Source organism: Astatotilapia calliptera, chromosome 3, assembly GCF_900246225.1.
Source record: "Astatotilapia calliptera chromosome 3, fAstCal1.2, whole genome shotgun sequence".
NCBI classification, from domain to species: domain Eukaryota; kingdom Metazoa; phylum Chordata; class Actinopteri; order Cichliformes; family Cichlidae; genus Astatotilapia; species Astatotilapia calliptera.
In genome coordinates this window covers 48,382,541-48,394,112 of record NC_039304.1, presented here as the reverse complement: position 1 = coordinate 48,394,112, position 11,572 = coordinate 48,382,541, and the positions used below count along the sequence as shown (strand labels likewise).

The window sequence follows — 11,572 nt, the reverse complement described above, 5'->3', positions numbered from 1 at the left end:
GGCACACTGGCACAGCACATGCGAGTGAAATTCTTGTGTGCGAGCCCCACAAGCAACAGAGATGTGCAAACACAACAACACAAACCAGCAAATACAAGAATGGCTACATCTGAAACTATATATGTACAATATATAATAGTGTATGCATTTCTGGATGTGTATACTAAATATTATCCTACGTGTGTGTGTGTGTGTGTGTGTGTGTGTGTGTGTGTGTGTGTGTGTGTGTGTGTGTGTGTGTATACACATTTTACAAATTAAATAGTAAAAAAAATAATAATAATAATAATAAATAAAATATATAAAAATATACAGAGTTGAATATGTGCAAAACAAGTGGCATTTATATACAGTGTGGAGTGCATAGTGTTGCGATATTAAATTATGGATGGCAAATAATTTTTTTGAATTTTAATGGTCGCAAAACGGAAGCAATTTTATATGGCCCGCATCGTTCTACTGATTCTCCAAATGTTGATTTTGGTGATTTGACCTCTCATCTGAAAAGTTCAATCACTAATCTTGGTGTTAAACTTGATTCTGCGCTTACTTTTGAAGGTCATGTAAATGGGGTGGTGAAATCAGCTTTTTATCACCTCAGACGCCTGTCGAAGGTTAAGCCTTTCCTTTCCAAACCCAATTTGGAAACTCTTATTCATGCTTTTATCACCTCACGTCTGGACTATTGTAATTCCCTTTTAATAGGGGTCGGGTCGGGCACCTTGTCACGCCTGCAGTTAGTGCAAAATGCGGCGGCGTGATTTTTAACCGGTAGTAGGAAATTCGATCACATCACTCCGGTTCTGGCTTCCTTGCATTGGCTTCCCATTGAATTTAGGATTTGTTTTAAAGTCCTTTTATTGGTTTTTAAATCTTTAAATGGTCTGGCTCCTGTCTATTTATCTGATTTGCTGAAGCCACATGTTCCTCCTCGCTCGCTCCATTCAGCTGAGCAGCTGCTGATTTTAAGGTATTTTTAATTTGGTTGTTGTTTTGATCTGTGTTGTTCAGCACTTTGGTCTGCCTGGTGTGTTCGTAAAGTGCTATACAAATAAACGATGATGATGATGATGATGAAAGCATGGAAGCACTGACCTTACTTTGAGTTTGATTCCATAAAAAGTGACAAAAACATTAGCGTCCGTTGTGGGTGGGAAGAAAACTTCTTTTTACAGCGAAAAAAAACCCTAAACTTCCAAGCAAGCACCGAGTGCGCAACGACGTAATGGGGAAACTCACAGAGTAACTCGCGGATTCTTCAACTGACCGCGGCACACCTGCACCAGGGTAAACCTCCGCCTACCGCAGTCCTGCTTTACAGGTGAAAATAGAGCAACAGGACCGCTGAGTCTTTGACTTTATTTATTTTCTGCTGTGTTTTACTTGCATCTATTTGAAAGAGTGAGTGTAAACACAAAAAATATTTTAGTTTATGTGCTGGAATGTGCAGAAAATAGGTTTAAATGTTAAACTAATTTATTCAAGTCAGAGAATGTTGCATATAATTTTTGCTTGATGCATAAAGTTAAGAGATTAAAACTGATAAAACAAGTTTAAAAAGGAGACTTTTCCATTTGATTACATTTTGTATGATGGATTATGCAGAAAAAGTAGAATTGGGCTGAAAGATCTATCGCTTTATCACCTCTTCAGGTTGTAAATCATTTTTTTTATAAGTAACTAAGTAATCAGTAAAGTAACGGGATTACTTTTTTGGGGAAGTAATCAGTAAGTAGTTACTGATTACTTTTTTCAAGTAACTTGACCAACACTGCACCTGAATCACATGATTAGTTCATTACCAGGGGCCCGTTCTTCGTACCTCGCTAAGTAGGTTAGCCGGATTAGATTGTTGACGATTTCGCGTGATCCTGGATCAGTCGGTTCCCCGAAGCTCATCCGGGACTTGCTGTCATAGCAACAGAGCCGTAAGCGTAAACCTGCTCGGGAGCAGGTTTACTTTATGTAAACAGGATTAGATCGCGGCCACGCAGGTATGTCCGCTTCATTTATACGAAAGCAACAGCGATATTTTTCCACTGTTTCACCATAAATAAATATTATCAATGTAACTAAAGATAATGCAGCACTTGATCCTTTTATTGATGTCACACAGATACATACAGGTCATTTCCTAAAAAAGGGAAATGAACTATTAACATTCTATTACATGTATGTGATTATTACAGATGTAATTCATATTTCAGAGTAGTAATTGTAAATTACTTCGTGTAATCAAGATGAGAGACCACGGCTATAAAAGCGAAGGTGGATTTGGGAAGCCTGTCGCAGCCATGTCCTGTCCGTATACGCGACCAACCCATTGCGGAAGGTGCAAGATTGATAAGGAGAGTCCTCAGAATTCAGCGTATATTGCGGGATAGACAGGATCCTTTAGCTCAGCGCGACAGTGTGCTCATAGAGAGATATCGATATTCCCGTGAGGGTATTATTTACTTAACCAACTTGTTGACGAGGGGGTGCAGGACCACCACCTGTCTTTTTTTCCTCTGCCCTTTTCTTGGTTGCTGTTATGAACAAACTAACAGAGTATTACAGGCCAGTATTACCTTGCCAAGAGACGCAAAGCAATATAAGTGATAAATATTACCATTCTGTAGAATACTCCTGTATTCCACTTTTACTTGTTCCCATGTTCTTGTGGGTCCTGTTGTGGCTCTAATGTGAAAGGGGATATAATATAACATATTATAATATAATATAATGCCATATGATATTGGACAATATAGTGTCATATGATAGATCTACCCTACCGCCTACTGGTGTTGGCCAGAGGGGCCGATGGCGCGATATGGCAGCCTGGCTACAACCGTAGCTGCCTCCACCAGTGTGTGAATGTGGGAGTGAATGAATAGTGGTATCGTAAAGCGCTTTGGGTGCCTTGGAAAGCGCTATATAAATCCAATCCATTATTATTATTATTATTAAATTACCTACGAGTTTGATTTGTCAGCAACTTTCTGCCAGCCCTCTCTCCTTGCTTTTGCAGCCTTTGCAGTGTTCTCTTGCGTTTTAATTAAACTCTGAAACTCCTGAAATCCCTCACTCATGAGTTCTTGCTCTGCTGCCGGAAAATACCGAGCACGCCCCTTCGACATTTTCGCCGACCAATCAGCGGGTTGCCGATCAATGTTTCTACTATCGATGCGTAGCCCCTTTTACGACACCCAGTGATGTCACATTCCTGCGTCCAGCTGTAGTAATCGTCAACAGCAGGTGTGTTCGGGGAACCGGATTAGCGAGCTCACGGTTAGCGCGATGATTTGATCTTGGATGTGTCATTTGATCTTGGATGTAGTAAGCGACGTACGAAGAACGGGCCCCAGGCCTCTGGAGAACTTCAGGACATGTTGAGGAGTTAGATTTAAATTAGCCATTTAAATCAGCTGTGTTGGTTCAAGGACACATCTAAAACCTGCAGGGACACCGGCCCTCGAGGCCTGGAGTTGCCCACCCCTGCTCTACTGTGATAAAGAAAGAAAGCAAAAACAAACTAAAAAGAGTTTGTTTAAAGTTTGGACGAAGGAAAGTCAATCTACACCCAATTTAACAGCAGTATAAAGGACGGCGGTGGATAATAACAGCTAATGGACAAAAGAAGGGCGATCGTGGCTCAAGAGTTGGGAGTTCGCCTTGTAATCGGAAGGTTGCCGGTTCAAGCCCCGGCTTGGACAGTCTCGGTCGTTGTGTCCTTGGGCAAGACACTTCACCCGTTGCCTACTGGTGGTGGTCAGAGGGCCCGGTGGCGCCAGTGTCCGGCAGCCTCGCCTCTGTCAGTGCGCCCCAGGGTGGCTGTGGCTACAATGTAGCTTGCCATCACCAGTGTGTGAATGGGTGGATGACTGGATATGTAAAGCGCAGACAGTGGCTTCAGTGGACACTTTTCATTGTTTTAACCCTCAGTGTCACTTCAGGTCTTCGTATGTTATAAATTTGTTGTTCTCCGTATGTGTAACGGACCAACAACAACACACACCCATCATCTCCAGGGTCTGCCAAAAGCTTGTGTGTGTGTGTGTCTGTGTGTGTGTGTGTGTGTGTGTGTGTGTAAAACTTTAAATTTTATGTACAGTAAGTGTGTGTTTTTTGTTTTGTTTTTTTTTCTGAATCATTAATTAAACTATTTCATATTTATGAAATAAATCTAAATATTCCTCCAGCTGAGACTGAAGAAGTCATTTGGATGTGAGACGAAACAACAGCTAAAAACGCTAAAAAATACCTGAATGATTGAGAATGTATCAAGACGTTTGTCTGTGTGTGTATAAAAGATGAGGGGCAGTGGCCATGGCCAGGGATGATCCGAGTGTTTGGTTGGGATGTTTCTCTCCACATTGCAATGTGTTTATTAAACACACTCCAAAACACTCACTGGGTGTGTTGCAGGTTATTGTTAAAATTGAAGTACGCTTAACTATTGAATATTAACATAAACAAGCCTAAAATACAGCTTTTTATTTCCCACCACCTTGATAGCTACAGATACAAAATGTGAAAGTTCCGTTACTGTCAATACTGTTTCAGACCTAATGATAATTTCTTAATTTTTTAACAAAGCAAATTTTCTTAATTTCCTGCACATATCAAGTAAGGCTTCAAGTGGGTTTTGTCAGGATACACTGTGTGACAGGCAGATTTTAAACCCAATATGCAGGACTGCAGAGACAAAGGGTAAACTCGAGAAGACAGTTTTATTATTGGAACTCACAGGAGAATATAAAACAAAGCTAGGCTTGAGCCAAAAGTGCAAAAACAAAATCACAAAATAGAGCAATAGATAATAATAACAAAAAATATAATATGTGGGAGAACACAACAGGGAACTGAGGAAAACTGAGTGCTTAAATATACACACGTGGTAATCAGGGAGAGAGACACAGCTGGGGAAGCAGAGATACTGGCAAAATAAGACATGACATATCATAACTTGAGAACACCTAATTTAGCGGTACACAGGAAACACGAAAGAGTCTGGGAAAAAATAACAAAAGACAAAAACAAATCACCAAAATCGTTATACTAAAAGAAAGAAATTTAATTTAATTCAATTTATTTATAAAGCGCAAGATCCCAACAACAGGGACCGCAAGGCACAAACAAATATTAACTAAAACTCAAGGACTACATCATTACCATAAACTTAGAACTAGAATTTCAAGAACACTGGAAATAATTAAGAAAACTCTTAAGTGGGAATGAAGAGAAATAAATTCAAAGCACTCAGTCAACGACCCAGGAACCATGACAGGTTTGCCTCCTTTTTGTAGTCTACTGTTCAGGTGTTTGAAGTTTGCTCATTGTGGCCTGTAAGACAGGAAAAAAACACTATTATATAATACTTAATTTTTACAGGATGTTGCCCTGATGTTCAGGCTCTTTTTTTTTTTAACTTAATGTAGCCAGACGGGCTACTGTCCATTGCTCTCTCATGCTCTCACTTTCTGTAGCGCTGCTAGTCAGATTATTCATGTTGCACTTTAATTGAAGGGCCATTACTTTAAAAGGTAACATCAGAGCAGCTTAAAATTGACATGGAATCCCTGTGAGGTTGTATACTGTCAACATAAACTGCAGTTAGTCTCTGGAAAGATGAATTTTCCTTTTAAGAGCATTCCGAAGTCATTGAAAGAGTAGGTTGTATATGGGCAATTTCAAAGGGCTTTTATTTTGGAAGACAAAATAAATCGAACGGACTTGATATTGACATGGTATGCCTGTCAGGTTGTATACATTCGATATGAACTGCAACTATCCTGTGGTAACACGATTTTCTTTTTAAGAGCATTCTGAAGTCATTGAAAGAGTAGTTCACATGCCACAGGGAGTTGCGCGGAATTCCTTTTTGGGGTATGCTACGATCAAATATCACAACAACTATAACCGGTACAGGCCACAGTTCACTCGTGTGGTGCCAGTTACTAGGCCTGTGTATGTTTTAATTTTGTTTTTAAATGTGTGTGTGTGTGTGTGTGTGTGTGCGTGTCTGTGTGTTTGTATTAAATGTTGAAATATATATCAGTGTTCTTTTAGGTTTTTATGACTTTTAATGTGTTTTTTTGTCGTTGTTGTTTTGTTTTTCTTGCAGTGAACTGAGAACACAACAGTAGCTGTGGGACCTTCGGTGATGGGTCGTTTTCCACACCTCCTGTGTTTTACAGCACAGGGTGTAGATTTGGTTTTTATGTGTGATTTTCTTCTTTTGTGGTCCTCAGCTACTGGTAAGTCCAGTTCAATATATGGTGGCTTTATTTAATTTAGGACACTGTTACAGAATAGGCTGTGCCACAGTCAGTTTTTGTTGTTTTATTCTTTTAGTTTTTATTTTAACAAATGCAATTAAAGATATATTAGTATTGGAGGCCATCTTCCTCAGTCATGCATCTTTGAACCTGTGTAATCTTTTATTTAATTTTTTATTTTAACTTCTTTGATCACTTCATCACATTAAGTTAAATTTTTTCCTTAAGTGTTAGTAGGTGGAATAAAAAAAGGTATATAACTTGGGTCTAATGATAATACCAGAGCAAATCACATAAACTAAACGGGACCATAAAATATGGTTTACAGTAATAAAATTAAATATTTATTTACATTAAAAATATTATTTTGTAAATTCTAAAATGTAGCTCACTGTAGGCAAAAATAGTCTTACTTTCTGGATGGGTGAATAAATGACCGTCTCTGGAGAACTCGACTCTTCAACTGCTGGTGGAATCGGGGGCAGTGTGGAGCGTGATAATCCTGAATCTGCCATTGAAATTGAGAATATGTTTTCTTTTAGGAAGCAAGCATTAATTTTTTTTAATATAAGATCACTGTAAATATTTGTGCAGTGTGCTTTAACTGTGCTGGCATAAGTTTATAAAAGGCAGGAAATAAAGAAAGAAATGCAATAAAATGTCCAAATGTTCATAACATACGAACCACGTTCTTGAGTTTGTTCTGTCTTGTTTATGATCACAGTGGTGTAAACAGGTTGTTCTGAGATATCGTCTGAAGGGGAAGAATCTGAAGGGGTTATTATGCATAGAATTAGAATATATATATTTATACAATAAAGCTGTTGTTGGTAGCCCTCACACGTTTCTTTTTCTGGCTTTGTGCTGTGGTTTGACCTAAGACAGTTTTAAATCATCAAAGCATCAGCAGTGTCTAAAACAAAAAACCCACATACGACATACCGGGCAGACACAAAAATAATCGTTCTGTGCAGCATATGTCACATAAAAATACCACACTTCACTTTTAGCTTTCATTTTAATTTTGTTATATCTCAACTTACTGGAAATTGTATCATTCAGTCTCTCAAACATGCGATACACTTTTAATCGATTTATACTGATTAAGACAAAAGTCATCCAGTCCCACTGTGACCTTGACTTGGACTGGTTAACAAATTTGATTCATAAAAAGATAGAAAGCCATAAAATTGGTGACAAGCATGAAATAGAGTAATACAATTGTCATAATTATTTTTCTCTCTCACCTCCTGGATGGTCTTCATCTGAGTTTGATGCTACTGTTGATGTCTTTGAGGAAACTAATGAATAGAAAGAAAAACCCAGCATTAGAAAAAAAAAATGAACAGGGAATAGAAGACTATTCTTAGAAATTAATCAAAGTGAAAAACTGAATTACCTTGATGTTTGTGAGTATTAAGAAATCCGACTACCAGCAGCATCAATATTATCACTAAAATAGGCAACACAGTCCACAGCAGGATTAAGACAGGATTGTAACTGGAGTCATCCGACGGGGTCTCCGCTGAAGAATATGCTGCAATGGCACAACTTTATAAATATAATTGCATGTGCATTTTTTTCTACTTAAAACAAAAAGTTTCAATGTGATTTTTATAACATAAACATTTTCATAAAGACCAAAAAGCAGAAATCTAGTTGTTAGAGTCACATTTCTCTCTCTATGAAGCCCAGCCATAGAAATAAGTAAATATAGTTTTAGTCTTACATCTGACATGAAGCCAGCTTTCTGGTGACGTTCCAACACCAGAAATGCTGCACTTGTATCGTCCTTCATCAGACCTGGAAACACTGTTAATTTCCATGTTGTCAGAAGGGCTCCGGTCTATGAGGCCATCGTCTTTGTAGAAATTTGCTCTTTGGTTGGTGTGAGTTGTCTTGCTTATGCAGCGTAGAGTCACATTGTTTCCCTCAAAAACAGGGAAAACTGGACTCTGTAGGATCACAGAACCATCTGAAGAAAATGCAAAATGGATTTTTTGTTTTTTTTTTTAAACTTTTTTAAAAAGGTAAATGACAAATACATTCTGTACCATACAAGACAAAGTGGATAATAAATCTCACCTAATTTTAAAACAAAACTCTTTACTAATTTCACAAATATGATGAACTTACCAGTTATGGTAATGTTGACACTGTTGGTTCTCTGACCCCCTTTAACCTCACACCAGTACTCTGCACTGTCTGTTACATACGTTTGAGAAATTGTGCATGAAGAGGAAGTTGTTTTACTGTTACACGCTGGACTAAAATGTTCTAACAGTTGATCACTGGTTCTGACTCCTCTCAGTTCAATAGGACCATCAGGGCTCTCACAATCAAAAGATAAAGGCTCATACTGAAAGTGTTGGAGTCTGTTAGGAGTCACACGAAGAGTAGCTGCACCTAAAAATTAGAAACATCACAAGATTAATAGTAAACAGAATAATCAAAAATTCTTATAAAACGTGTTAGTAAAAGATGATTAAACTTAAAAGGATTTTAATAAACATCACCAACAGACTTATAAAATGTTTAAGTCAATCCGAACTTACTCACCCCCCAAAAAAGTAAAAAAAAAAGATTATTTATTTTATTAACGTCTCTAACGTACTCACCCCTTTTTTGGGTCAAGCTATTTCGAACATGTGTCCCCAGCAGAATAACTTCAAGTATTACTAGATCAGCACAGGAAAGCCATAAATTATATGATGTACAGACATATATACAGTAAATCTGAAAATATAAAAAAAGAAACCCAAACCTAACAACAATTACTCACATAGTCTGAAACAGGGAGTTGTAATCACCATGTTGTCTTACTGCTCACTGACTGAGTAACAGACTAAAATACAACTGAAGAATATCACTGGGGGAGGGCAGGTTTCCTGTTCCTGTGCAGTTTGTTTTGTCGTAATGTGAGGTTTGGGAAGGTTACTTTTAAAATGTATTCCATTACAGAATACAGAATGCATGCCCAAAAATCTATTCTGTAACGTATTCCGTTACGTTACTCAATGAGAGTAATGTATTCGGAATACTTTGGATTACTTAATATATTATCATGCTTTTTACAACTACATGAATGTACCATTGCTGTGTGATTTTATTACTATTACTGAAGGTTACTCGCCATACCAATACCAACTAGATTTTTAAATCTTAATATAAAATGAGTAACAGTAGGGTGGACATTAGGTAAGGCTGCATGCTTTGCAGCGATTTCGTATAGAAAACAGGGCCGTGGCTCCAAACCGTAGTAAAGGGACCTCTGGCTAATACGTTGGGTTCTGTGTCGGGCTCGTAACCAAAAAGTACCTTTACTTTGTTGTCTGGGTCAACTTTGCTAGCGAGAGACAGAGAGAGGCGTTGAAAGGCTGCTCCAACAGAACTTGTTGTTTCAGAGGAAAACACAAACACTAACAGTTGAGTCTTAATAGCTTACTTACAACTGGACTCGTCAGGCACTCTTTTTGGCTGCAGTGGTTATTATTATATTTACATGCTTCATACATGGTATCCCTGTAAAACTTTGCCTCTTGCCTTCATATTAAATAATTTTTTCAATAATACTTTTTAAAAATATTTTTTCACATCATTGTGCGGGCAACAAGTAGAGGTGACATGGGCTGCAAGATTGAAACACAGGAATGAGAGCCTCTTATTGTGTGTTTTGTTTGGGTTTCCACCAGCGTGCAATTACCAAAAGAGGGAATAGATTTCCTGAGGTCAGATTGCCCAGGATATGAGTGGGCGTTAAGATGTCTGGGAAGGGTTCTCAAAACTCCATAAAACTCCATAAATTAACTTTTGCATCGGTTGGATGAACTCAATCAAATCAAATTGGACTCAGCTGCAGTAAATAAGTTAATTCCTCAGTTAATTAAGGTGTTCCAACTCAAGTACACTGAGATGGAATAATAGAACTGCATAATGCTAAGATAGCGCAATTAATCATTTGGCAATCCTATCCATGATTGTTTAATGCTCATTCAAATACTTTTTATTTTTTTTTAGTTTTGGTTGAAATACAGTAATTACCGTAATTGTCGGGCTATAAGCCGCTACTTTTTCCACAAGCTTTGAACCCTGCGGCTTTTAGTCAGATGCGGCTTTTCTATGGATTGTCCCTGATTTTTGTCATATCGTAAGACGATTTGTTTTGTTTGTTACGCTGTTGTATGGCACTACATTGCCTGGCGGAAGGGCATGTGATCAGACACACAGTATCGGGGTTCAAGAGTGGTATGTTGGTCACGTGTCCATCCGCCAGGCAACATAGTGCTGTACAAGTAGCGCGAAAAACAAACTTCAAAGTAGCGCTAAGCGTTCAGCGGGAGGCGTGGATGACGAGCGGCGATAAACTTGCGAAAAGCAAGTTATGCTCAACTCCACCGGTGGAATCTGACAGTGTGGAAAAGTGTGAAAACATCCACGATCACCAACGGATTTGAAGGGCTGGACTGCTGCATGATGGAGAGGAGGACACCGCCACGGCCCTTCTGAGGCTCTTCGACTCTGACACTGACAACGAGGAGTTCTTTGGTTTTGAAAGTGACAACGAAGGAAAGAAGCTGAGAGTGGATGATGAAGCCATCCTGAGCCTGTTTGTTTCCGACACTGGAGAAGAGGACTTTGGTGGTTTTAGTGCGCAGGAAGAAGAGTGGTGGTGAATGACTGACTTTTCTTCTTGTTAAAGCCGTGTCACTGCACCTGAGCCTAAAAGGTAGGCTGAATCTATTTTTCTGGTGTGCTGTAGGTTATTGTTATGTACTACATTTGTTACTCATTTATGAATGTTTCGTACTTGTAATTACCGCTACTTGTACATATACCTAAAAAGTTATGCAAATATGTACCCATAACTTGTTTTTCAAAATATTAATAAAAGAGGTGTGTCTCCAAACAGCCATCTCTTTCCTGACAATTCGCTTTGTGCATATTCTCTTACATATGATAAGTCAACATTGAAACACCTGCGGCTTTTAGTCAGGTGTGGCTAATGTATGTACAAAACAGGATTTTCCCCTGATTTTAGCTTGTGCGGCTAATATTCAAGTGCACTTTGTAGTCCGGGAAATACGGTAATTGATTTTATTTATTTATTTATTTTAAGATTTCAAGCTCCAACCTAGCAAACACATGCTCATGGAGCCCATGTGGGGACACTGTGCAGACTCACAAACCATAGGTGTGGCCTCTGTAGCTGACGGTCTGATCTTCGTTACCTTGAAACTCTGGCTTTGTGTTGAATAATTATGTCTTTTACCTTTAACCATAGTACGACACATTGTTGTTATTGTCATCCAAAG

General features: G+C 38.5%; 1 protein-coding gene across 2 annotated transcripts; it reads right to left on the bottom strand.

Moving 5' to 3' along the window:
• Positions 1–5,046: 5,046 nt before the first annotated feature.
• On the bottom strand, positions 5,047–9,090 carry LOC113013485 (low affinity immunoglobulin gamma Fc region receptor II-like). Of its 2 annotated transcripts, none has more exons than XM_026154435.1 (9): positions 9,043–9,090; positions 8,879–8,938; positions 8,397–8,666; positions 7,990–8,235; positions 7,660–7,797; positions 7,508–7,561; positions 6,946–7,029; positions 6,674–6,768; positions 5,047–5,325 (listed from the first exon to the last, which is right to left on the bottom strand). In XM_026154435.1, the coding sequence occupies exons 1-9, from the start codon at positions 9,071–9,073 to the stop codon at positions 5,290–5,292; spliced, it is 1,014 nt and encodes a 337-aa protein (XP_026010220.1). In that variant the 5' UTR covers positions 9,074–9,090; the 3' UTR covers positions 5,047–5,289. The 2 variants fall into 2 exon arrangements, with proteins under 2 accessions (XP_026010220.1, XP_026010231.1); XM_026154446.1 differs by having other exon boundaries at positions 6,946–7,014.
• Between the last annotated feature and the right edge of the window lie 2,482 nt (positions 9,091–11,572).